This window comes from Podarcis cretensis, assembly GCF_951804945.1.
Source record: "Podarcis cretensis genome assembly, chromosome: 1".
Classification (NCBI taxonomy): Eukaryota; Metazoa; Chordata; class Lepidosauria; order Squamata; family Lacertidae; genus Podarcis; species Podarcis cretensis.
Genome location: NC_137170.1, coordinates 61,508,795 through 61,536,785, shown reverse-complemented (window position 1 = coordinate 61,536,785; position 27,991 = coordinate 61,508,795). Strand labels below are relative to the sequence as shown.

The following is a 27,991-nucleotide window of genomic DNA, read 5'->3' as shown; positions in this document are numbered from 1 at the left end:
GTGTGTGTGAGATCCTAACCCAACAGGACACCATCATGTGCAGTTGGTCCTCTGACCCAAAGTTTTTTTTTTTAAAAAAAGAACTTTTGGTGCTCATTTCAGAAAGCAATTACAGCTAGTTCACAAACCCTGCCAGTAGCCATTTATTAAAGACTTGATGTCAGATCAGACAGAAAATAAGCCAGCACCCATAGAAGAAAGGGGAGGATCCATCCCTTTTACCCTCTTCAAATGTATGATTGGCTCTACCATTGCTGAATACAGTACTGTGCATGTTTCACCAATCCAACAAGAGGAACATGCTTGCAGTTGTAGATATTTGGCAGGAATACAACAAAGAACACCCCGAATATATATCCTACTGGAGATAAAGGAACCCAGAGAGATGCAGCCTTTGATGAATTGGGGAGATCATACTTTTAAAATGTGTGTGAAAGAGTTTGCCCCATGATACATATGAAAGATCTTAACATTAAAAAAACCAAAACCCTAAACTTTAAACATCATTCAACTTGGCTGGAAGCCAAAATGAAGCACTAAAAATTCAGGTGGGTTATTTACTAAGGCAAGCATCTTGACAGTGCAGATATTTCTATTAAAAACAAAAGTATTGAGGTTAAAAGTTTACTGATGTTAAGTGGAATTTTAAATAAGGCCCACAAGACTCTTTGTCCTCCTACATAATTCTATTTTGATGCCCCTTTATTAATACAACTTGAATGCTAGTTCCTGACGGCCACCAGCATGTTTCTTCCAGGAAATCTGTTTTGATTCATAACATTTGAGTGGAGCCCCAAAATATTTTACAAATCACAAAAGGGCAGGACATCACTGAATGTTTGTTCTGTATCTTAGAGACAAGAAAAATACCATCTGTTGTGGCAGTTGTCATGGTATCATTTTCCTAGGAATACTTAACACGACAACTTCATGTAAATTATCCATGCTAGCAGGATAGGACGTGGAAAAAGAGAGAGAGAGCCATACCATTGTCTCAAGCTACACCCAGCATTTCAGGTACAACAGTGAAAATGCAAAGTATATAAAAAGACTTGAAATCATAACAGCAGCACTAAAGTGTAGGTGCCTGGAATATTAGTTTTCTTTGAACACCTTTACTTTTTACCAATAAAACCAACAAAAAGCATTAAACAGATCGTCCATTAGCAAGTTCTTTACCGATCACTTCTTAAAACATTGTTGATACACCTTTTTTTAAAAAATAATATTTATTACTTTTAAAGCTTACAAAAAAGAAAGAAGAGAAAGAAAACAAAAAAGAGAAAAAACAATACAATACATAAACAATACAAAACACAACCTTAACACATTAAACTAACACAATAAACTAAACCAAACAAAACAAAAACAATTTAAAAACATACATCATACCTTTTCCATATTCTATCTTTCATTCCCTTGTATCATTGACCTCCTCTCACCTCCCTCTTTGTATTCCACTTCCATTAATTGTTTCAGCAATTCCTTTCCATCTTTCTCTATTTTCTATCATATAAATGTCTTAACATATTTTTAATCTTATTTCCATTAAAATTAGTATACTTATTTAAGCTTAACTCCTTATAGCTAAAGCCATAAAATTTCCTTCCAACATTTTTCTATCACTCAGTAATTTTACAATATTTCTATATATAGACTTTAGATTTCCAGTCTTCTTCCACCATCTCCTCTCCCCAGTCTCGGACTCTCCCAGCCACTCCATACAGTCCATCAACCTGGAGATCTTATGTCCGAGGCTCTTAACTCTTTTCCACGTCCCTTCTGCCAGTCTTCTTCATATTCTTTGATGCTGAAGAGCAGATCTCGGGGAAACTTCAATCCAACGATTTATTCCTTCTCGACAAGTCAGCCAGATTTCCATAATTAAAACTAGGATCCATAAAGTATTTCCGGGCATGTTTCAAAATTCCTCCAAATCCAAAGGCCCCCAGAACTCCAATCTCCTCCTGACCCAAGTCCATATTCCAAAAGTCAGTTAATCCCTGTATAGAGGGATCTTTCCAACTTTCCTTTTCTAGTCCAGGCCAGGCTCCGATCTTCAAAATCTGACTTTTTCTAGTCTCAATCATAAGGGGCCTCAACTTGTAGTCCTCAATTTGCCTCTGTAAGGCTAAGGCTCCCCCTTGTATTACTTTAGGTTCGACAACAGCAACTTTCTCCTTCTCCTTTTCAGCAATTTGTCCTGTTGAAATAGATTCCTGTGCCAAATCCTGAATAATTTTTGTATTGGTGCTCACTTTTGGTTCCAAAATGTCAATTTTAGTAGTCATAGCATCCATCTTTTTATGAAGCTGTTCCAACAAGTGGCTTATCTTAGAAAATGCAGTCCATAAGGCTTCTCCTGTCGACATTCTTGAATATCCAAGGTCAATCTCTAGTTCTCACAGTTCTTATCAAGCAGCTGGAGATTTCCCAGCTCCAATCTTGTAACAGTTTCAAAAGCTCCCTCTAGAGGGGAACAGTCTCCACTTGTATCAATCTTTCCCAACACAGATCAAAAAGTAAAGATAGTTTCAATTTTCAGGTACTTTTCCTCCCTTTTAAACGCAGAAGCAGACAATGGAAACAATATATTTCTCTTATTTAACTGACTGTCAACATCCGTTCTCTTCACTGTCAGTGAACTCTCCTGAAACGTCAATCACTGGGAGCCCGTTCCCAGGTTCAGAGCAGTGGTAATTTAATTTTGATCACTCTCTTCTGCAGGATACACAGTCCAAAATTTCCCCCCTCTTCTCCTGCTTTCCAGGGTGGTCTAATAATTTCAATCGATGTAAGTTTAATCCTTTACATAAGGCTTTCCGAGACCTTAACTTGTAAGCTCTTTGCTTCAGTCTATTTACAAAAGCGGAAGGCGGACTTCCTGTTTTGAACCTTCCCCGTTCGATGCCAAATTAAGATATTTAAAGATCCAATTTTCCGTTTTACTCACGGGTTGTTGTTTAAAATCCAATTGTCCACAAGAAAAAGTCAGCGCTCTCCGGCAACAGCAATGCGGCTTCACTCTGTGAAAGAAGCGGTCGATTCAAAGCACCGCGCTGCTCACCCCACGTCGCTCCGGATCCCCAAAACAGGGTTTCCCCGCGAGTAGGGGAGGCGCAAAAGGTGCCAGCCGAATCCCAGGTTCACAAGCTTCTTCCATCTGTGATTTCAATGGGTCTCTGCCTTCGCCGTGGCGGTTCAGACCCAACTTTCCACGGAGCAAGTTCCTCCCGATCGGAGGAGCTCCGCCATTGCCGGGGGTGCCAACCCAGAACTGTTGATACAGCTTTTTTAAAACCTGAGTGCCACTTTAAGGTACAACAAAGAACACAACTCAGATTTGCTGAAACAAATATGCAGTTTTACACCTGGGTAAAAGCTGGTTTGGCAAGCTCCTTTTGGACTGGATTCTACAGAGAAGGTGCCATTACGGAGTAGGCCAAATTCTCTGCCACAACTTCATGGCAGCGACACTCAGAAAAAAGGCCTCCATAGTGAAAGGAATTCAAGCAGAACTGAAGTTCCTAACAACTTTGCAGGATTGTGAAGCCAAACCTTTCAACCTATGTGTGTTCTATATGGTCCCTATTCCTGATAAGGCTTAGTTTCCAGACCCTTCATCATCTTGGTTGCCCTCCTCTGCACACATTCCAGCTTGTCAATATCCTTCCTAAATTGTGGTGCCCAGAATTGGACACAGTACTCCAGGTGTGGTCTGATCAAGGCAGAATTGAGTTGGACTATTACTTTCCTTTATCAGGACACTAAACTTCTATTGATGCAGCCTAGAATAACATTAGCTTTCTTTGCTGCTGCATCACACTGTTGATTCATGTTAAGCTTGTCATTCCCCATCTTCTGTTTGTGCAGCTGGTTATTCCTGCCTAAATGTAGAATTTTACATTTGTTCCTATCAAAATTCATTTTGATAGCTTTGGCCCAGTTCTCCAAACTGTACTCATGCAAGATTGTATGTACATCTAGGCAGCCTTAAAGAGTTGCTTGGCTGTGCAAGAAAGTCTCTGCAGAGATGCAGCTTGCACAGGTGTGGGAACCATTCATGAACTTTTTGGACCAAGGGTTTGCCTTATTTACCCTTCTACAACACTCCACAGGCTGCATGCCAGTTGCAGGTGTGGCCACCTCGTACTCGCGCATGCACACACACACAACACACACACACAAGCAAGCAGATCACCTGAGTGGGGAGGATTACTGCCTCTCCCTGCTCATCAAATTATTGGTCTGATAAATCTGTGACAGGTGTCTTGCATCACTATCAGGGTACTGAACTGGGCAGAGAGTTTAGATCAAAGTGCTGGTTTTGACCTATAAAGCCTTTAACAACTCAATACCGCTATACCTCAAGGTATACCCCTCCCCATATAAACTGCCCCAGACTCTGCATTCATCATCCGAGGCCCTTCTTCACGTACCTCCTCCGTGTGAAGTCTGGAGGATGGCAACACAAGAATGGGCTTTTTCTGCAGTGGCTCCCCATTTGTGGAATGCTCTCCCCAGGGAAGTTTGCCTGGCACCATCATTATATATATATTTAAGCGCCAGGCGAAAACACTCCTCTTCAACCAGGCCTTTTAACCCACAGCCTTTTAAATGTATCTGTGGGAAGAGGAGGTGTTCTTGTTTTGTTGACTTTAATTATTTACTTGTGTTTTATCTTGTATTTTATTCTGTGAACTGCCCTGAGATCTTTTGATGAAGGGTGCTATATAAATTTAATTAAAAATAATAATAATAAAATAATAAATCCAACACCCCAGCACTATGTCTTTGTAAAACAACAACAACACATATTTTCCTCCCACTGTCAAACAGTGGCAGGGGAGGGGTGGCTGCAGGGGGAAAAAATGCTTAGTGGGGTTGAATCAGGCCTCCAAACAGAGGACTAGTTACTCCTGCATCAAATGCTTTATTGTACAGTGGTACCTCGAGTTACATATGCTTCAGGTTACATACACTTCAGGTTACACACTCCACTAACCCAGAAATAGTGCTTCAGGTTAAGAACTTTGCTTCAGAATAAGAACAGAAATTGTGCCCCGGCGGTGTGGCGGCAGCAGGAGGAATCATTAGCTAAAGTGGTGCTTCAGGTTAAGAACAGTTTCAGGTTAAGAACAGACCTCCGGAACGAATTAAGTACTTAACCCGAGGTACCACTATATGTGTAGGCAGTGCTTATGTGATGGAGGCTTTTCTGAGTCTCCTTAGTGACCTCCTGGCTGGCCCAAGCAAGTTTCAAGCAGTGGCTTCTTTGCTCACCCTCTTAGCCATGTCATTGCAGCAGTTTGTATCTTCATGGTAAAGGAGTGTATTTTCGTGTGTTGTATGTTTTTGGAGAAATGCAAATGTGGAAAGCTATCCTATAGTTACACAGCTATGGGCAGGGGTGTGGGGGGTGATGTGTGAATCAGCTCCCAGTTGGGAAGGCCTATACCAGGGGTCAGCAACCTTTTTCAGCCGTGGGCCGCTCTACCGCCCCTCAGAACATGTGGGGGCCGGACTATATTTTTTTCGGGGGGGGGGATGAATGAATTCCTATGCCCCACAAATAACCCAGAGATGCATTTTAAATAAAAGCACACATTCTACTGATTCCCGGACCGTCCGCAGGCCGGATTGAGAAGGCGATTGGCCTTAGGTTTCCTACCCCTGGCCTATACTTAAACCTTTCATTTCTTAAGTTTTCTGCCCTGGGCCAAGGCTGCACACTATCCAAAACAAACACAACAAAGTCTGTTGATTTGCCAAAATGAGATTCTGTGTTTTCTTTTACTCTTTGAACCAATCTGGCAGCCAGTTCTGATTTTCAACAGTCCTGCACCTCCTCCTCATTTTGAGGGCCACTTTATAGTACAGCAAAGAAAAAGAGGTAAAGATGAGCACTGGAACGCTCCCTTTCTAAACACATGGACAGAATCAGCACCAGAGAATTGGACAGACTGAAAAATGGCACATCCAGAACCATGTTGCTTTGAAGATGAACATCTGTAAACAGGTCAAAATACCTCAAGATAAAGCGCAAGAACATGGTGTCTGGGTGCTATTATATTTCCTCTTAAGACTCTGCAACATTGTTTGAAGAGCTTTGCTATTTATTTGCATGAACTAATTTCCTGACCTGGAGGCTTGTCCATTGACTTCACTTGGTCTACTCTGAGCTCTACTCTACATCACTCCTAACACCAAATGCCGGCCAAAAAAGAAAGTTCTTATGATCTTTAACATTCATATTGTAATGTGGAATAATCTTTGTAGGTATTTCTGCACAGCACCTGGTGGTTTCCAGTCAGATGGGTGGCATATAAATGATGCTGATGCTGAATAATGTCCACAGTTTTCCTTCTATCCATCATGTCTGTCTAGAGAAGCATAATGGCTGTAATAGCAAAAATGAAATACTTCCTGGCAAATCTGGTATGTGGTAAGAACTGAGATGGTGAACCTGTAGCACTCCAGATATTGTTAGACTATGGGAGGGATTCACCTAATGAATCCTGTTGTGCAAGGTCTTCCACTTGAATATTCCCCCCTGTCTTCTCCCCATGCACCCCCTGCAGGTGCATAGTTGGGGGTCAGGAAACCCCAAAACAGCATGCATGGGGAACCCAGCCAGATGGGTGGGGTATAAATAATTTATTATTATTATTATTATTATTATTATTATTATTATTATTATTGAAATCCTTCCAACTGACAAGCTGAAAAGCTTGCCCTGATGGAATGCTCAACATAGTGCAACATTGAATTTCATCCTCTGAGTCCCATTATTTCTGAAAATTGGCCAGGTGGCTGCAGCTGAGGCGAGTTGAAGGCCAGCTGCATCTGGAAGACCACAGGTTCCCCAGACCTGGTGTAGTCTCGGTGAGCCAGCAGAATTGCCCTAACCTACATGTTGCTGTGTGGGACCCAGAAGCTGTCTGCGGACAAACGCCGGCTCCCTCGGCCTATAGATGAGCACCGCAACGCCAAAGTCGTCCACAACTGGACCTAACGGTCAGGGGTACCTTTACCTTTTCCTTTACATGTTGCTGTTAGTCCATACAGTGAGGCTTCTGGTCTATACAGTGAAGGAACCTGATATATGCAGGTTGAACTTAGCACCTGCATTCTGACTAGCTTACAACACAAAGCTAAAATTCTATCTCTGCGCACGCCAGAGTAGGCATACAATCATGCCTTCTTCTTCCAGCATATGAATGGCTATCCCCAGATATGCTATTGTGCCCATGTCTAGCTTGCAGGCTTCTCACAGACATCTGGTTGGCCACCGTGAGAACGGGATGCTGGACTAAGTGGTGGGCCATTGGCTTGATCCAACAGGCTCATCTTATACTCTTACATGTTCCAGTGGGTTTGTGCACAGGTCCTTACCCTCTTTATAAAATGTTTTCTTTACTAACCAGTAAAGAGGAAGAGAGCTCAGAAAGGTGGACCAGTTACTGAGATCCATCCCAGCCAGATTTATTCCAGTTCATTTTGTGTTTATACACTCCACCCTGGGGAGAAGAAGCAATCTTTCTTCACTCCCTTTTGTGGCCACCCTTTTGCTCTCTGCCAGGATCCATTTCCCATATCTGTTTAAAGTAGAGAAACTATTGTCTCACAACAAATATAACTGATCTGTAGAAAACATAACCTGAAAATAGAGACAGTGCATGTGCTTTTGTAAATGAGGAAAATATTTAATAAAAAGTATCCTTTTAAAAGGTAGAGAAACAATTTAAATGTATATTTAAAATGAGAATGTCAGCATCTTACATTTTAAAAATGTGAGCTGGATTTATATGCAATACCAGAATCATCACTAGAAATGAATATGAAAAATACCAAACAGGAAATGGAAAAGTCTGGCTTAATGTGCTGAAATCATCTTTCAGCTGGATACATGCATCCCATGTATGCTTTTCTTCCAATTCCCATCTGTGCCCATTCCACTACAAGTTGGAAGAAGTCTCTGTCTCGGTTTTGATTTTTATACTCCCTGCTAAGCATTTCTAAGATTTTGTACTAAAACAGCCCCACAGGATTTTGTTGGCCACACAACTGACAAACCTGCTGTGTTAGAAAGACAATGGAAACACACTCAGGCTTATACAAGAAAGTAGGAAATTTTGACTCTTTAGCCCATGGGTGGGCAAACTAAGGCCCAGGGGCTGGATCTGGCCCAATCACCTTCTAAATCCAGCCCGCGGACAGTCCGGGAGTCAGCATGTTTTTACATGAGTAGAATGTGCCCTTTTATTTAAAATGCATCTCTGGATTTTTTGTGGGGCATAGGAATTCATTCATTTTCCCCAACACAGGCCTTCAAACTGTGGTTTAATATGGTACATGACCCCAGTCAAGCTTGCAAAGATATACCATGTGTCTGATAATAAATGTTGGAAATGTAAAGAAGCTGAAGGAACATTCTTTCACCTCTGGTGGACTTGCCCTAGAGTGAAGGTTTTCTGGGAAATGATTTATAATGAACTGAAAAAGGTATTTAAGTATACCTTCCTTAAGAAACCAGAGGCCTTTCTCTTGGGCATTGTTGGTCAGAGTGTGCAAAAGAAGGATCAAACCTTTTTTATGTACGCTACAACAGCAGCAAGGATACTCATCGCTAAAAGCTGGAAAACTCAAGAATTACCCACACTGGAAGAATGGCAGATGCAACTGATAGACTATATGGAATTGGCGGAGATGACGGGCAGAATCCGAGACCTGGGAGAAGAACTGGTGGAGGAAGATTGGAAGAAATTCAAGGACTATCTACAAAAATATTGTAAATTGTATGATTGTTAAGAAAGATGTAAGATTAGCAAAAACATGGCTTCAACAAACTAGTTATAAAGAATATAAATTTAAATTTAATTGGAAGATGAAAAGATAAATAAGTAATATTTTATAATTAAGTTTCAATAAGAGTATGTTAAATCTTAAAATTTGAGATATTAATATTGAAAAATTATATTATATGAATTAAACCAAGTTAATAATTTGCTGGTAAAATTTATGAGTTTAGAAAGCAGGAACAAGGGTTGTGAGGAAGTCCAAAGATGAATATGAAATGTGGATTTTGGAAAAGATTGTGTTATTATCTATGTATTTTATTGTTAAACTAAAATTTAATAAATATTATAAAAAAAAACAAAAAACAAACAAACAAACTGTGGTTTAATATCCTGGTTTATTCTGAAGCTGGTAACCATCGTTTCGTGTTTTGAATGAAAGGGGGGAACTATGGTTATTTAGATGCTTCCTGGTTTTACTGCAGCTCATGTGAAGGGGGTCACAAGGGCAGGAAAACTGCTTTTGCATATTTTGGTTTTGCAAGCTAAGATAGACTTGTCCAAATGCTTGATGTAGCTTGAATACCAAATAAAGTGTGAAGCAGTTCAAATTTAGAATGTAGCTCAGAAAGTTTGTGATATGCAGAGGAATCCTACACTTGTGTACATTACTGGTCTTCTAAGGAGCATTTGACCAAAATGCGGGAGGCAGTGGAAGACAGAAGTGCCTGGCGTGCTCTGGTCCATGGGGTCACGAAGAGTCGGACACGACTAAATGACTAAACAACAACAAGGAGCATTAGTTTGCATAGGATGGCAGCCTTGGATGTACAGTGGTACCTCAGGTTACATATGCTTCAGGTTACAGACTCTGCTAACCCAGAAATAGTGCTTCAGGTTAAGAACTTTGCTTCAGGATGAGAAGAGAAATCGCGCTCCGGTGGCGCGGCAGCAGCGGGAGGCCCCATTAGCTAAAGTGGTGCTTCAGGTTAAGAACAGTTTCAGGTTAAGTAAGGACATCCGGAATGAATTAAGTACTTAACCTGAGGTACCACTGTATGTAAAATTCTGAACCATTCAATTTTTTACAAAACATTCTAGAAAAATATGTAAAATAATCAATGCAGAAAGACCCTTACTGCAAAGCTGAGGAGATCTCTATTTCTCAGCACAGCAATAGAACAGGACAATGCTACTAAATTGTGGCCAAAAGTGTTAAAAGTAAATTGCAAAGTAGTAGTAGAATAAGAAGACTCCTTCCATTCAGAGGCTTTAGAAGTTTGGAAAGATAGAGAAAGGATATTATTTCTGCCTTCAATAGAATGCCAATTTCAGGTGTGAAAACCTCAGTAGTAGGTACTCTATAAATAGAGGCATATTTAAATAGTCAGAGCAGCCTAGGTGGAAGCAGTTGTATAAAGAGTTCTGCCATAAAATTAAATCCCTGTCAAGGTTCCCCCCTCACATTCTGATGTGGCACGAAGAATTGCAGGCTGCCTCGCTGTATACTGTTTAACAGACTATAGAAATAATAGGGTTCTATTAATATAATCCAGAAACCAGAGCACACATTTGGAATTAGAAAAAGGCAATTCGGACCATGGCAAGCATAAGCATTGTGTATCCGTCTACATTACAAAGAGCTGTAGCCTCCACATTTTTACTCGGGAAATGCTGTGTACAGGGATAACACTTTCCTTTCCACACAAACAATGGATGGAATTCAACATAGCACTAAGTGGGGTATGTGGGATGAAAGCATCCCAAATGCTAAGTGAAGGGTTATAGCATTCCAATACAGTACTCTGTGATGTCATACACCTTCTGCCAGAGACAGTTATGGCAGTTGGTACAGTTATGGCAGTTATTAACGGTCTTTTCGAGCAGCTGAGAAGTAGGTCTGTTCTGTTGTGCTGCTGTCTGCTTCAGAGTTACCGGTAGACTGCAACAGTTTTTTGTCTTAGATACCACTCTATGTAATATGAATTAGTAGCCTAAGTAACACCTGCCTGTCTTGTATCTTTAATCCAACAAGTGCACGTACACTAAGTAAAAGTTATTTGTTATTTGAACTTTAAAAGAGAGTTTCTTGTGAATTTTTTCGGGAGGGAAAAGGGAACTAATTAAAGGGTGAAACTACCCGGTTTCTTCCTTTTGCACAGCTCTGTAAACGGGAACTAGAATCAAATTCCCACAGGGAATATCTATGGGGAACAAGGTCTGCTCGCACAATGGGACTTCCCTCACTGCCCTCCCCAATGCCCTTGTAGCTGTTCCACAAATCTCCAGAGCAGATTTAAGAGGTGCAGAGAGAACAGGAGGAGGAAGGTCTCATTCTGTGAGTGGGCCGCATTCCATGAATGCCACAATTTAGTGGAATCCCACCTCTAAGGCTGTAGGAGTTGCTAGGAGACCCCTGTTTCTCTCACAGAGCTACAATTCCCAAGATCCTGGGCAGAGGGATTGGTGCTGAATATCGTAACTCTGTGAGGGGAACAGTACCCTTAACTACACTACCCAGTGTTTTTTGGTAGTTAAACCATGATAGTTTAAAGTGGTATGATATTGCATTAAATGTATAGGTCAGATGGAGCCTTTTAAAACAGGGATTAAATCACAGACCTACGGTTCCCAGCACCCTCAACAAGCTACAGTTCTTGGATTCTCCATGAGGTGAAAGTGGTGTAAGAGTGCTTTAAAATATGGTGTAAATGTGACTTCAGGCACTTAGCAGCAACTGTGTCATCTGAATTATGTTTGAAGCAGGTCTAGGTGTAACGCAGGTGGCTTATATTCTTGTAATATTCAGAATGCCCCTTCTCCTTTCAAAGAGTATATAGATGTACTTCGAAGAGTATTTTAACGTCCCTACTGTAGCTAAAGATGCTATGACCATACTAAAAACTTGGAGCCCCTAAAGCAAGTCCCATTGAGTTAAATATGGCTTATTTCCAATTAAGTTTGCATAGGTTGCAATTTTACAACAGCTGCTTGGTTCAGAATACTACTGCCAGTCTCTTGGCAGGGGCTAGTCATTTGGAGTATGTGACTCCACTGCTATTTAATCTGTGTTGGCTTTTGGTATGCTCAGTTCAAAGTGATGGCTGTTACTTTTAATATTCTATATAGTTTCAGTCTGGAATATTTGAAAGACTACCTTCTCCCACATTACTCTCCCACCTGTGGAGACTATGCTCTCATCTTTCTCCTATCTGTGATATGTTTAGTGCATTCATTGGGACAGGGTCTTCTCAGTGGTGGTGCCTACACTCTAGATCTCGCTCCTCAGAAGGCTCATTTAGCACTTCCCCTCCCAGCCGTCAAGAAGATTGGCAAAGCAGTCTTGTTCAGTCATGTTTTTTTGTGCTGTTTGAGAACCAGAGTTTTATTTATGATGCTGCAGTGTTGCTCATTTTAAAAACTGAGGTTACTGTTATTGTTTTCTTATATTTACAAACTGCTTTGAGAGGACATGCTGGGGTGAAATGCAGCATATAAATATTTATATTAATAAATAAGTATACATTTGCAAATATATATGAAGTAAATGAGAAAGTTTAACTGAGGATGGTTTTTTTCTGGGCAGGGGGCGGTTGGTTACTACAGCTATACTATTGCTAATGCTTCTAAATACATTCCTGTCTGGAATTTGCGGGGCAAAAAAAATGTCTCTAATGCTTTTGAACTTTTTGTTGCCCCCTCTGTGATTCCCCTGTAACAGTTTTCAAAGCCAACTAAACCCTTGGTGTTAGAAAGATGAATTTTATTCTCAATCTTAAAATTCTCCTGGGAGGGTTTCATTGTAATAGTTAGTACAGCTGGCTACATTCATTCAAACTGCCTCTTGAAGTCTTTAGGGTGTGATATTTCAGTAATCCCAAATTGAGATTAAATGAAACAAAAATTGGTGAGAATGTACAGCCACAGAGAAGCCAAAGGCACCCTCTCTATGAACATCAAGGCTCAGCTCTGCACACTTTAGATTCACCACTTTACCACAAGCACCACACAGTCACCACAGTTATTTCCTGTTCTTATTATAAGATAAATTTGTGGTTTCTTTGTCAAGGCTGCATTTCTTTCTGCCTGTCTGATATTACTGCTTGGATGTTCCACAGCTTCTTTCACTTTCCTCTGGCTACATCTCTCTTTCCTATCTTTTGGTTCAATTGTTCTGCTTTCTCCATCTTTCATGCTGGCCTGATACAGAAGTAGTGTTAAACTATGTGCTCTAATGAACGTTCTGTCACCTTTAAAAGCAAGTTTTACATCATTTTCACTCTAGGTATCATTCGGCCTGTTTTATCACCTGTAACTCCTCAGAGTACTAAGGAGTAGCACAGGTCCTAAGCACAAGAAGGGGCACTGGCCTATCACATTTCACCATTCCAAGGTGACATTAGAACCTCAACAGATTATTTATTCACTTATTTACCACTTAAATGCCATTCCTGTCAAAAAAATTCCTAGGGTATTTAGGAATCCAACAGATTTCATATGTCTCCAGAGGTGGACCATCTTAATGGAGCCACAACTTAGTGGAGGAACTGCCATTGTTGACCAGGAAATTGTCTGACTATGACAATGGGATTATCTCACCTCCTCCTATCTCCACACCATCACATTCATATCAGATGATTCAAAGACTAAGGGCAGGCAACAAAGTCCCATGGTTGTCATGAAGGCCATGACATCTTGAGCTGGATCATTAATGGCAGTCTCAGTGTGAATGTTGAAGTTCCCCAAGACAATGGTCCTGATGTTCTTCAGCATCATGCCTGAGACCACCTCAACCAGCTTCACTTTCCTAGGGTTAAGAATAACACCCAATGCTTTCTGGCTGTGTTAGCCTTTTAGAAATGGTACCTGCATCTTTTTCAAAACTTAATCATTATTATTTTTATTTTTTAAAAAAACACTTTCATTTTATTAAGGTAAAGGTAAAGGTACCCCTGCCCGTACGGGCCAGTCTTGACAGACTCTAGGGTTGTGCGCTCATCTCACTCTAGAGGCCGGGAGCCAGCGCTGTCCGCAGACACTTCTGGGTCACGTGGCCAATGTGACGAAGCTGCTCCGGCGAACTGGCACCAGAGCAGCACACGGAAACGCCGTTTACCTTCCTGCTATAAAGCGGTACCTATTTATCTACTTGCACTTAAGAGTGCTTTTGAACTGCTAGGTGGGCAGGAGCTGGGACCGAACAATTGGAGCTCACCCCGCCGCGGGGATTCAAACCGCCGACCATGCGATCGGCAAGTCCTAGGCTCTGAGGTTTTACCCACAGCGCCACCCGCATCCCCTTTCATTTTCATTTTATTAGCAGAACTTAAAAACCATCATAAAAACCATGAACCCCAAAGTCCTAGCTCCATATATTGAACACATAGTTCATTTATTTGAAATAGTTTTAATCCAGCCTTTATCAATACATGATAATAGGATGGGGTGCAATCACTTAAAAATCAAACATACAATCAGCATGCACCAAGATAAAGGGACCAGACAAAATCATAACCAGATTGGCAGTAGCAGAAAAGTTAACAAACAACAAAAAAACTGGTCAATTCATTTTATCATCATAAAAGCCCACTGGAATAGGTTGCTGTTCAACCGTCACCTGAAACTACTCAAGAGATGGCACCGGAAACTACTCAGGAGTGGCACCAGTCATATACCTGGGGGGCAACATTCCATAATCAGGGTGCCATTGCAGAGTAATCCTAGTCTCTGGTTGCCACATAACAGATGTCCTTTGGGTGCAGAACAACTTAACTTTAATGCCATTAACTAAAGACAGGGCCTTCATTGAACATACAAGGGATAGGATAAAGCACTTTTTGAATCAGCCTTTAAGATAAAGGAGGTTATTAATGTTATGTTTTTGATGGCTCAGCCAGCTGTACCATGTCATATAGTAATGTGACTTTAGTTCATCAATGAAAACTTCCCAGCCCTGGATGGAATTCAACATCACAGTATTACAAGCATTCCATTTGCATAAGGATATAAGCTTGCCAGACAGAATGATTCCCCTTTCCCTCCCATCATGTGCTTTTTTTTGAGTTATTCCCCCCCCCCCGAGTCTACTTCAGAGGTAATAGGGGGTGCACACAGGGGAAGGAGAGGGGGGAAAGCTCCATTGTGCAAGCATATAGCATAGGAAAAATGTATAACTTTTAAGCAAACGGTTCACATAACAAATATCAATGTAATAAATGCATTACATTGATGTATATTAAATGTTTGCATACTTTCCCCATACTATTTTTAAATATTCTATAAAATGAATTAAAAACTCTACGTCCAATACACTTGCATTAATATTCTAAACTGTGCTGCTAAACAAGCCTATACAGTAGGGGTTGCAGCTAAGATTCAATCACAATGTGTGAATAACAAGTTAATAAACAGAAGATGCAATTATTGTAATTAATTTAATGATTTCCATGTGATCTGATTTGATATATTGCATGGCTGTGCAATAAAGCAATATTGGTTGATTGATTAAATGTTAAATATGCCATCATGTCTGCAGCTAAACCCAAACAGGTTTCTTCAGAAGTAAGTCCCACTGAGCTCAAAGAAACTCACTTCCCCTTAAGTATGCCAAGAGGAAAACACAGTGAAGACAAAACACATTTAATTTTTCACTTACCATTTGAGATCTATTCTTTGGACAGCCATTGATGTCTTCGATTTTCTCATTTGCTAAAAATGAACAGACAGAATTATTTCAAAACAAAACCTATTGTAAAGACACCTGGTGCAGTTATTCTCAGAGCACTTGTTGCAACTAAATCAAACAGCCTAGAGCTATGGTTGCCCAATCAAAACAAATGTGTGAAACACCCAGAGCCATCCGGTGAAATTCTTCTTCTGAGCCATTCCTCTAGAGACAGCTGGAGAAGGTCACCACCATTTCAAAAAGAGACAACTGGGCTGACAGCAATTCTTAAAGTGATGGGTAATCTTTGCCAGACCGATTGTTTCAAATCTGGAAGCCACATCACTCTTTATGCATGAGTGCATGGCTGGTTTGCTTAATAAGCCATGCAGATGTACAAGTCAGATGTAAATAAATTACATTTTTTAAAAATTCTCATTTACTTTACAAGTAATGGGTGAAGTCTGTTGTTGATGACACATTTCCAAGATCTAGCAACTAACCTGAACCTACAAAGTATAAATGCACATGGTGCAAATATATTCCGCTACTGTGCAATTTAGTCCAGAGGTGTTGATGATACTCAATATTCTGATTCACAGGATTCCACAATTCCTTGACTCAATCATCTTTCTCTCCCAATTCTTTCAAAGTATTTTGTGCCATCATAGTTGTTGGGACAGTGGCAGCATATGAATTAAAGGCAGTTGGGAGGCCAAGACTCTGAGGCCTACCCAGTTGATCCTATGAATTGTCATAAGGAACTGAAAGGCTGTGGGCTGGTAACTGAAGGGGTGTTAAGTTAACATAGTAAGATAAATCAGGAATGCTCCCACTGGCTACACCCCAGATGCTGATGTCCACCTGAACATGCCTCCAGGTGGCTACATATCTGATTTTAGTGAGAAAGTGGCCTTGCATATGTGTGGCATATGGCTCTTCCATAACTCTGGCCTGTGCAGCCAATCTAGTTTACCAGAAAGTTGTAACCCCTAGTGCGTTGTACATGCAGAAGGGCCCTCTTCCATTACTGCCAGATGTGCAGCCACTGAGAGCCCAGAGAACACGCTGGCATCAGGAGGTGTGGCCAGTGGGCACACTACCACTCACATGGACATCCAGTGACTCAACTCACAAGTTTCACACAGGCCATTAGTGACAAAACATTGGCTTCATTCACACATCATAGTAAGCCGCAGTCTAAGAAAAACTATGGTTTACCACAGTGTGATGTGCACGCTGGTCAATCGTGGCCACTTTGCTCCTCTCTGGAGACAGCTCAAAAACAAACTGTGGAGTGGCTGGCTTACTGTTCTGTGTGAACCAGCACTTGAGGCTTGTTTCTCTTGAAGTCAAAGTTTGTTCTTTGCTTCGTGTTGTGTGGGTTCACACGTAGTGGTAAGCCAAACACTGTACAGTGGTACCTCGGGTTACATACGCTTCAGGTTACATATGCTTCAGGTTACAGACTCCGCTAACCCAGAAATAGTGCTTCAGGTTAAGAACTTTGCTTCAGGATGAGAACAGAAATCGGGCTCCGGCAGCACGGCAGCAGCAGGAAGCCCCATTAGCTAAAGTGGTGCTTCAGGTTAAGAACAGTTTCAGGTTAAGTACGGACCTCCGGAACGAATTAAGTACTTAACCTGAGGTACCACTGTATTATTTGTTTTCTGGCTCTGGTCAGGGTAGACCAAAGCAAGCATGATTCGGCACCATGCACCAGCACTCCACTCATTCGTGGTAAGCCACAGGTTATTTCTAGCCATGGCTTACTGTTACAAGGAAAGAGGGCAGTAGGTTAGCCAATGGCTTCCAAGTGGGAGAGAAAGCAGAGAAAGAAATAGTAAGAGTGGTAGACAATTATTTTAATATTCCAGATGGCTCGAGAGATATATCTTGCTCAAACAACTTCATCTAAACCATGTATCTTCAACCTTTTCAGACCCAGGACCCACATTTAACCCAAACATGCATTTGGGACCCATTTCTCAATCTTTTACCATATAGCTGTATGGTGGTAGCCTTCTGTGACCCACCTTGCATCAGGGTACATGACCCACCAGTTGAAGACCAGTGATTTACACTATAGATATAGGTTTGGATTTTAACTGCAGTCTTTCAGACACAAGTACAGCATATCATCCAGTAGAACACACTAGTCCCCTACTTTTAGGGCAAAAAACTATCAGTTTAAGCAGCATAGCATACAGATATTAAACAGATCTCTGTGCATCAGCTCTTTAGCATAACAAGAACAAAATAATTGCATGGCAGAAATATCTACATTCGCAAACAATATTTCTGTTTTCTCCCACTATACTACATACTACACATACATAAATATGGCAACTGGGTGAAAACATGCCTTAACAAAAATAATGGTCTTTTTAAGTTCTCATTCCAAACATTCTCAGAAGATGAATTATGGCTTCTTTCTTCCTCATGTCAAAAGAGCAAATTAAATGGCTTAACTCCACATTAAAGCAGACTGTGGATTGGCCTAACTTTTGCTTCTCGTACACTGAGCGGATCAAAAACTGGAAGGCAGCCTAAAAGAGTGCTTTTCTTCAACTCTTTGGTGACAGGCACATTCCAAGACTACTAGCTTCTACATGGAGACACAGAGTATTAAATGTATATGGCAACATCTCCTCTATGCTATAAGCGACAGCGAAGTATTCCTGAAATAGCTTTGCTGGGCAGCTGCTGGTTTCTCCAAACTTATATATAGAAATGAAAAGTCACCAGCAAACAAAATCCCTTACATCTGCCAGCAGCATTTTGCAGGCTTTCTGTAGGTAGGATGAACCTTGCTTGGTCCTGCTTTTGCATGGATCATACCATATTCACAACTAGATAAGTACATGTAGGAGGGTGTCTATCCATAGTTAGCAGAAAGTTTTATCAGACTACCATGTTCTCCACTTCCCTTCAATCATAAAATACAACCATATGCCATGAAAGGAGGGGCTTTCAAACACTAATGTCGTGTTCAATCTGTTCCTTTCCCATGTAGGAGTCGGGGGTGAAATCCAAAGGAGTGAGAGGATGGAGTACGAGTAGTGAAAGCACTAAGACCAGGCAGTCAAAACCATGGCTCTCCTCTCACAAAAAGAAAGGGGGGGGGGACATGAGCTGTGCAGTGTAGGACCTGGAAACTCACACAAGAGGTACTGCTGCATATGAGCCATGATTAATGCTCCCCTGCTGGTCTCAGCAAAGCTTGATGATAACGCATGCTGATGGCTTTGAGATGTGGTAGCAGCTGAAAGCTGTCTTTTGGGTGTTCACAATTCAAAATGATAATCACACTAATAGGGTGTGTTAGGGTCTTTTAAAAAAATGCTCATTCCAGTGAATTTCTTCCAAAATGATTATGACTCTGGCAAGTCCTGGAAGTGTGTGTGTGTGTGTGTGTGTGTGTGTGTGTGTGTGTGCGTGCACACGTACGCGCGCACACACTTGCATAAACTGCCTGCTGACTTGGGAGATATAGCTTGAGCAAGAGATTTGTCATGCTGTTCTGACCCATCTACACAGTTCTTATATTCTTCTGGAGGTCATTTTGCTTCTTTATAAAGTGCCCTCATTCATAAAGAGCTGCATTATACATTTCATTCACATTAAAAGCAAATTTGCTTTATAGTTTTCTTCTTATTTTCCCCCCAATATGCAGTCTGTATGAAAGTGGATCTTTTCTGTACTGATTAAAAATCCACTTCAAGTTTTCCACAAGCTCTAGTATATCAGAATCTGGAGATGTTCCAATCCAGGTTTTATTGTGGACTGAGTCTTTCCATTGCCTATTAACAACATTCATTTACAGAAGAGCTAAAATATGACTTTAGGGTCATGTGTGAAAAGGTTCTAAGTGGTAATTTTGACTGGTATTAAGTGCAACAGTACTAAGGATGTTGGTGAACATGGAACATACAGTAGCGAGTCAATAGCAGTCTTCTCAAAATCTTGGAAAATATGAAGACATACTGAAAGTTTATGTTCGTGCTGCCCCTGCCAGTTTAATCCTTGCATGTCTCTAGTCATCGTAGAATTGTCCAAGAAAAACAAAACAGTTCTGATTGTCTTTTTTAAAAGAATAACAATACTAGAGACAGGATAACACCCCCTCCTCCCCAAGAAACTTGAACAAGAATTAAGCTGTTCACTCTTCTTTCCATTCATCACAAAACTGGCAGCAAACAAGTATATTTTCCCTCTTCAGATTGCCTTAAAACAATGGATTAAGTATTGCAAAGTACCTTTGCCAGACTCCAGAACAAATTCCAGACAAACCATGTTTGTCTGTAGCAAGAAAATTCCAGACAAACCACATTTGTAGCAAGAAAAAAGGCAACACACACAAACACATACCACCATCACCACTAAGTAACCCATGGTATTTTAGGTCATGTTCATATATACAGGTGGGGGTTATGTTCTGGGCCCCGACATGCATAAGTGAAATTGCATAAAGAGAGGAGCAGCCTCTAAATGCCTATTTCACCCTGCTCTCCAGCTCTCTCTCCTGGTATTTCTCCAGTCCAGACCAAAATATCTAGAGCTCTGGGGTTATCTTTCTGGATGAGTTGTGATGTTGTAGCTTCCATTTCATTAGCTATACTGAAACTGTGATCACAATCACTATAGGTGCATATTATCACCTCAGATGTGACAATGATATTCACTTTGCCTACAGCTAGTATATGGGATACAAATGACTACAATTTTTTAGTGTCAAATTGAGAGATTAAAATAGGAGCAGGTGTGCTTAAAGATGAGTTTTCTTTTTAATGGAAATGGGTGGTGGTGGAATCTTCCCAGACCCGGGACCAGAAAATATACAACTTTCTTTCCTGTCTTTGTTATATTTTTCATGGGTAAAAACTATTGGTCTGCATGGAAGGCAAGATTTGGTTTGCATTCTGTTTTGGAAAATGGGTCAGTTCACAAACACCTCAGACAGCTTTGAGTACCACTTGCTTGGCCTTGGGTCTGAAGCCTTGCTTTAGAAAATCAAAGGTTTCAGATGTATATGCATTGACTAACATGAAGAAATACACAAGGGGAAACCTTTTTACTTTCTTTTCAGAATTAGGTGAACTTTTCAGGAACAGGAACAGTTTCTGAGTTAATGAGGCTGCCAAATTGCATATAAATATGTGTAGGAGGTTTTTTGGTGTCAAAATTTACAGTTTGAGAGTTTGTTTTTAAAGTGAAACTTATAACAGAAAAGTTATAGGAAGAATTGGATGGAATTTGCAGACATAGCAACCCCTTCTGAAGGGATGAAGCTTGCTAAATTTCAGGCAAAAGGGTTTTTATGCAAAAGTCTTGGGGAAGTGGATTTTCATACCTAACCCATATGTGATTCTGGGGGCACTTTTTATGAAAATGGCATATATAGCACATGTAACCCTATGTTAGTAACTTCCAAAATTTCAGAAAGATAGGTGCAGGGGTTATGGAATTATGATGAATGAAAACCCATGTGAGGCTGTGCTTTTGCTTTATGTTCATTTAACAGTAAGTGGTAAATTTCTTCTACATTCTATCCTGTTCTGCTGGGACTGGGGCCCTTGGGGATACATGGTAATGAATACCAGAGCCTCTTCCATTCCAGGTCTGGTTTGGTGGAAGGCAAAGCAAATCAGGACCCTGGGCAGCTCCTGGTATGCCCTGCTAGTTGAGTTCGGGAACTGATGCATTAGCTGAAACAGAGTCCTCTGCAGGCAGTGCAATATTCCTGTTGAAGTTAGGAAACAAGAATTGTACACCGTGTTCAACGTTTAGTCACACCATAGATTTGTATAACAGCAGGTAAAGGTAAAGGACCCCTGGATGGTTAAGTCCAGTCAAATTTGATTATTAGGTTCACTTTCAGGCTGAGGGAGCAGACAGTTTTCCCGGGTCACGTGGCCAGTGCACGGAACACTGTGATGAGTGCCAGAGTGCTCAGAAATGCCATTTACCTTCCCACTGCAGCAGTCCCTATTTATCTCCTGTGCTGCTTTGCCTTCAGACTGCTAGGTTGGCGGGAGCTGGGACAAAGCAATGGGAGCTTACCCTGCTGCACGGATTCGAACTGCTGACCTTAGCAGTTTTATTTTAAGTTCCTTTTCTAATTATCACTAACCTGGGATTCACCTTTTTCACAGCTGCCACAGCTGTGGGTTGTCATCTTCATCAAGCTATGCACTATGAGCCCAACACCTCATTCCTGGTCAGTCCCCATCAGTTTAGAATCCAATAACCTATTTGTGAAGTTAGGATTCCCCCCCACCCCCCAATATGCATCACTTTACTCTTGCCTGCATTGAATTACAGCTGCCATTTTAATGCTCATTCATTTAGTATGACAAGAGCATTTGGTGTACCTCAGAACCCCATTTTTGGGGTTCTGGCGGCTTCATTGATCATCTCTAACTCTAGATCATTTAGGAGGAAGTTAAAAACCAGAAAATACTGCTGAGATTCTCATTTTAAAGTCTTCTTTTGACAATGTGTATCTGTATTTTTGTGTGTGCTTAAATTTTGGGGTTAACATTTAAAATTGGGTTTGGAATGTGTAAATTAATCAGATATGAATATATTAAAAAGTTGTTGGTGGAAGGAACAGACTAGCTAAAGCACAATGGATGTTGATGAAATTGCATATATGTCACCCATGTCCAGGCAATGTGAGAAAAAAGAAGTGAATGAGGTCAAAGATGGACCACCCCTGAAGCCTCTCGCTAGTGAAGACCCACTATGTCACTTTTAGTGCTTTTGGCAGAAAATGTCAAATGTCAAAGTTCTTCTCTTGTTCATTCTAATTTGTGCTAATGGACTTCTTGAGTGTTCAGCTCACTGCTATTTCATCCATGTGGGCAACAAGACCATATGGCTGGATCACTAAAGGAAATAATTAACTTGACAAACTGGCAAAAGTGGAAGAAGAGCAGGAAACACTCCAGTGCTGCAGTACATCCCTAGTTTCTGCAGATCGCAACCTGAGCTGATGATGCCAGCAACATATGGAGCTTTTATCACCACAGTACTGAGAAAATAAATATACCCAGCTTATTCAGTTGCAATAATCTTCAAGGTTAACGAGGCCCATGCTATTTAACAAACAAGTGAGGGCTGGTTTATGCAACCAAGTACATCATTTGATTTCTCTAGAGTTGCTCACTGTGCTCCTCATATAGGCAGACTGGAAGCTGCATGTACAAACTGAGGCTCAAAAACAACACAGTATGCTGAGTGCATAGCAAGCAGTTAAGTGTCTTGCTTTTCTTAAATTAATTACAGCTGTAGAGAATCCCTGATTGTTATCAAGATCACAGCATCCACAGAGAGGAGGTTTATCTCCCCCCAGTTCCCCAAGAAAATCTACTCTGGACAGCTATGGGTTATAGTAAAAAAAAGTTCTATTTATTTCATTAAAATTATATACCACTTGATTGTTTTAAAAAACACTCAAAAGTGGTTTGCAGAAAAAATAAAACAACGAAATTATCAATAAAAACAGTTAAAAGTAACAATTTTAAACCTTCAAAAATATTGACAATCAATAATGAGCCAAAAAACCTGATTAAAACATGTCAATATTCTGTATGTCTGCATAAAAAAGGTATAAAGGTACAGACCCCTGACAGTTAAGTCCAGTTGCGAACAACTCTGGGGTTATGGCGCTCATCTCGCTTTACTGGCCGAGGGAGCTGGCATTTGTCCACAGACATGTGGCCCGCATGACTAAGCTGCTTCTGGCAAAACCAGAGCAGCGCATGGAAACGCCGTTTACCTTCCCAGCGGAGCAGTGTCTATTTATCTACTTGCACTTTGACATGCTTTCGAACTCCTAGGTTGGCAGGAGCTGGAACTGAAGAATAGGAGCTCACCCCATCATGGGGATTCAACCTGCCGACTGTCTGATCAGCAAGGCCAAGGCTCAGTGGTTTACACCACAGTGCCACTCGTGTCCCAAGTCTGCATAGACTTGCTTAAATAAAAATGTTGTTGGCAGGCACTGAAAAGAGCTGGTGTGTCTTCCTGGCGTCAACAGGCAGGGAGTTCCAATGTTTTGGTGCTGTCATGCTAAAAAGCTGATTTCTTACAAATACAGAATGAGTATCATGTGGTATCTGTAACATTGCAGATCTGCAGTTCAGAGTGGTTGAGTCTGAAAATATCTTGCAGGTAAACTAGTCCCAAACTATTAAGGAGTTTAAATACTATATTAGCACCTTGAACTTGACCTAGTGACCAATCAGCAAACAGTGCAGATTTCTGAGTGCAGGAATTATATGCTCACAAGGTCTCACTCCTGTCAACAGCTGTGCTGCAGCATTCTGCAATAACACCAGTTTTTGGGTCAAATGCAAGGGAAGCCCAACAGAGAGAGCACTGTGGTGATCCATTAGTTTCCATCACTGTTAATAAGAACTACTTCTTCATCTTTTTACTAAAACTCATAGCTGGACAGGGGGGATTTCTTTTTTGGGGGGGGGGACAGCAAGGGAGACAAAGGATAAACTTCCATTCCCTGCATGCTGCAATCTCAAAACCAAACAAACAATCACCACTGCTGCAATTAATTTAAGAAAAAGAACAACCATAGCATCAAGTATAACAGCTACTTTGGCCCTGACTCTATGAGGAAAAAACTTTGTATTTGAAGTGATATGAAATTTCTATCTTATATTGATTCTGTGATTGAAGGTGTAATTACCAAGTGATGAACTTGAATTTGTGAACCATAACTTAAGAGTGCAATCCTATGCATGTCTGCTCAGTTGTGCCACTGAATTCAATGGGACATCCCCAGGCAACTGTATAGGATTGTAACATTAGAAACTTACAGTATTTTCAAGGATCTGCTAGTTCTTGCACTTAGATCTCTACTTTGATTCATATTTAAATCTCAGATTTAAGTTTATTTTTTGTAAAACTGAAATAATAATAATAATAATAATAATAATAATAATAATATAATATATGAATTGCCTCTTATGAAGCATCTCAAAGCAATTTCACAATCCAGAATAGAAATGTTAAGAACTCTGTGCATAAACACTACCATCTAATACCCACTTCTGAAGCCAAAACTACAGCAGACAGCTAGCTAACTCATCAATTATTTCAATATTAATCAAAAAGAAAAGAGGAAATAATAAAAAATGGAATGCTCAGTAGCAGTTATTTAAAAATCCAATGTGACTATTATAAAGTTTGTCATCAGCTTCTTTTTGGCTTTAGTTGTGTGCATGATATACTGCTTTGACAGATCTTTTCAGCAACAAATAATTACCACAAACCATTCCCATGATTCTTTTAAAAATCCAACTAATAATTACAGCATGCATGCCCATAGCACTATCTATATCTATATGATTTTTAGAAAGATTTTTTTCAGATAATTATTATTATGAACGCTTATCTGACTTTCTAAGCTATTGTGCTATGATTTTATGTGTGCACTGCCTTTAAAGGGCTGTTTTGGCCCTGCAAAGCAGCACAAAAATATTTCATTAAACATATTTGCTTTTTCACAGAAAAAATGCTCTTGATGAGATGATTGTGGCTGTGATATAACAAAAGGCAAACTTACTTACCTACTACCTGGATGATTTCAGCCAGTAAAACTCCGTCAGTCACATCTTGTTGCAGATCTTTTATCAAACGTTTATGACCAGATTTTGCTAGATAGTGATTGGCCCAGTCTGTATAAATCTGTAAAAAGCAGAGAGGGGATTAAAAGATACGTATTAATCACATTGTCTAATTGGCTTTTTAAACCATAATTTTATCAAGCAAACTAGCTAAAGCCAACCACCAAGGTTTGCAATCCCTGGACTATAACGTTTCTCTTCTTTTTCCCTGAGCTGATTGAAACAAAGTTAGCAACATTAAAATTCAAGGCATTGTGCTAATCAAGTATTCAGCTTATTATAGCAGGTCTTTCTTGTATAGAGAAATTTGACATCAGAGCTGGAGGAAACTAAAGAAAGCTTCTAAACATGCTAAAGCCTGAATGGGTTATCAGACATGGAACTAAACAGTCTGCAAGAGAGACTGGGCTGAATTTCTCTATTTATGCTAAAGAATTCAATGTCCTAGTACTGAAAGAGCTGAAGCATATTTTTTGCAGCAAACGTTAAATATTTTTACATTAAAAAAAATTCTGTAAATGATCCACAGTATTTTTAAATCAATTGGGTTTATTTAAATTGCTAGATTCTTTTTGGATGCAGATAGCAAAAAACCTAAATGATATTGCTATTCACTTTACATGTGAAACATTCTCCTTACACATTACCAGCTCACAGTTCCAAAGCTGGTATCCCAAATTAGATTTGTGAAACATATATCCCATTCATCCTAAAATATCCTCATATATCTATGGATATCTTCACTGGTAACGCCTAATATTGTTTCTAAAGGATTTATATATTAATCCTGAATATACTTTGCAATTTTTCTATGTAAGGACTTCAGAAAGAAATTGGAAAAGTTCCTACTTTGATAACATTCATATCCAAGTTATACTCCATTTTTTAAAAAAATATTCTATGTATTAAAGATATGGCTGATAGTACTGCACTAATTGGTGACATAACCTGAATAACCTTTGTATGGTAATTCTATCCAACACATAAAATATAAGACATTGGCTTGCATTATTTTTAAGAATGCAAAAGCACATATAGACCAGAGACAAGATATTTGATCATTGCAGAGTTGTATTGCATGTTGCAAAAACATTCTTAGGGAACAAGCTTTTTTAGTCAAGAAAGAATATTGTGTTTAAACACAATTCTTCAAAGAAAAAGTCAGCCATCTTTACACCCCAGAAAGAACCATGTGGCAGGGGGCAGACTGTGGTTATATGGCACCCTGAGCATTTCAAAATTTGGTGCCCCCAATATTTATTATTTTCATGTCCTCCTTCTTCTCGCCTTCCATTCTGTGCCCCCTTGTCTTGGCACCCTGGGTAGGGGGAACCACCAGCACCACCCTAAATCCAGTGTTGCATGGATACACTGGCAACTATCTGCATGTAATGGTAAAATGTGCTTTGGAACATTTAAAATGACATCAAAGAATTCATTGGAAAATGCTGTCCAAATAACAGTAATTCATCAGATCTAGGCAGACAGGATGAATGATGTTTAGCAGGTCATTTCATTTTGTCACTGCTATTATTTTCATATTTTTAATCAAAGCCGCCCCCACCCCCTTCATGCAAACCATCCTCTTGTCATATCAGTTTTACATCACTCTTGGAAACCTAGTTCTTTAATGCACTGGAAAGATTAACTAAATGCAATACTAAAAAAACTGCTACTAATAAAGCAGTTGATAGAATTACAATGAACAACTTTTTTATTTAGTTACAAACTCAGATAGACACCGAATGCTCAGCATATCAGCCAAAAAGAAAATAGTTTAGATATGAGCTGATACAGTCTAGAAAAGGACAGGGGGAAAGCTACATCTTGACACATTTGAAAATGGGAATTGTTATTAATACCATCCATTTGCTGAAGACAAAATTATTCGACCATATGCATATTTGAATCTAATAGAATTATTTGTAGTGGAAGGAAGAGATTTTGCCTGTGTTTTTGCTTTACAGCACAATTCTATGAATGCTAAATTACCAAGAACGTAGCTCATTTTAAGCAGCAACACCTTACTTTACATGAATTGCAAGGTCTTCTTGCATACATTAAACTAATTATGGAAGCATTGCAGAATACAGGCAAGAGATTGCTTGAGTTTGCAGCTTTCCTCCAGTTTTGCAAGACCCTAGGAATTTCACCAATCTAGCCCTAGCTCAGTTATTGCAGAAGATAGCATAATGTGATGCCCAGCATTTCCTCATTGTCCATTGATAAACCAGTCAAAATCTGCATTGCAATTGACAAGTTCAAGTGGCTGAATAGATCAACAAATAGATATACACAGTGACAGAACTGGGAAGATTATGCTTATTACTGTTTATAACAACAAAAACAATCTACACATCAATTTTTAACAAGACATTAAGTAACTGAATCTAGGCAAAAACTGTGAAGCATTGCACAGAGTTCTGAAAAAGTGTTATAATGAATCAAACCATGAGTTCATCAACCCTGGAACTGTCCACTCATGACTGGCAGTGCAGTCCAAAGTCTCAAGTCCAGACTTTCTCCAGTTCTTCTACCAGAGATTCTTTTAACTGGATATGCAAGAAATTAAAACTGTGACATTCTGAAGGCAAAGCAAGTGCCTTGCCAGCAAAGGACAAGCAAGATTTGAGAGCGGCAGTTTCTACCTCTAGCTTACTCTTCCCATAGTTTCTGTCTACCACCTCAAGTGCTTTCCTCCATCCCAGTCAAGCTTTCATGTAGGGCTGTAGCTCATTGATAGAGCATCTGTCTTTGCTGTTCCATGCCTTCCAGATTCAATCCCTGGAATTTCTAGTTAAGACTAGAGTAGACTCCTGTCTGAAATCCTGGAGAGCTAGATGTTGCTGAACTATAACTCCCATCACACCCAACAAGCA

The 27,991-nt window shown here is 40.1% G+C and overlaps 1 protein-coding gene and 1 long non-coding RNA gene across 12 annotated transcripts in view; one reads left to right on the top strand and one right to left on the bottom strand.

Annotated features, from left to right (window-relative positions):
* NAV2 (neuron navigator 2) overlaps positions 1-27,991 on the bottom strand; it is a 541,062-nt gene that overhangs the window by 161,636 nt on the left and 351,435 nt on the right. For all 8 annotated transcript variants that reach the window (XM_079970617.1, XM_079970619.1, XM_079970612.1 and 5 more), the window contains exons 2-3: positions 25,056-25,173; positions 15,454-15,506 (exon numbers count right to left, since the gene is read on the bottom strand). In XM_079970617.1, coding sequence (XP_079826743.1) covers positions 15,454-15,506; positions 25,056-25,173 — 171 coding nt within the window. The remainder of the gene's footprint in view (positions 1-15,453; positions 15,507-25,055; positions 25,174-27,991) is intronic.
* Positions 3-27,991, top strand: part of LOC307216294 — a 49,686-nt gene continuing 21,697 nt past the window's right edge. The window contains exons 1-2 of one of the 4 annotated variants that reach the window (XR_013839013.1): positions 3-1,017; positions 18,479-18,632. This is a non-coding gene — a long non-coding RNA (uncharacterized lncRNA). Of the gene's footprint in view, positions 1,018-9,937; positions 11,137-11,186; positions 11,472-18,478; positions 18,633-27,991 lie in introns of those variants that run through there. The other 3 variants (XR_013839014.1, XR_013839015.1, XR_013839016.1) reach the window with 3 other exon arrangements.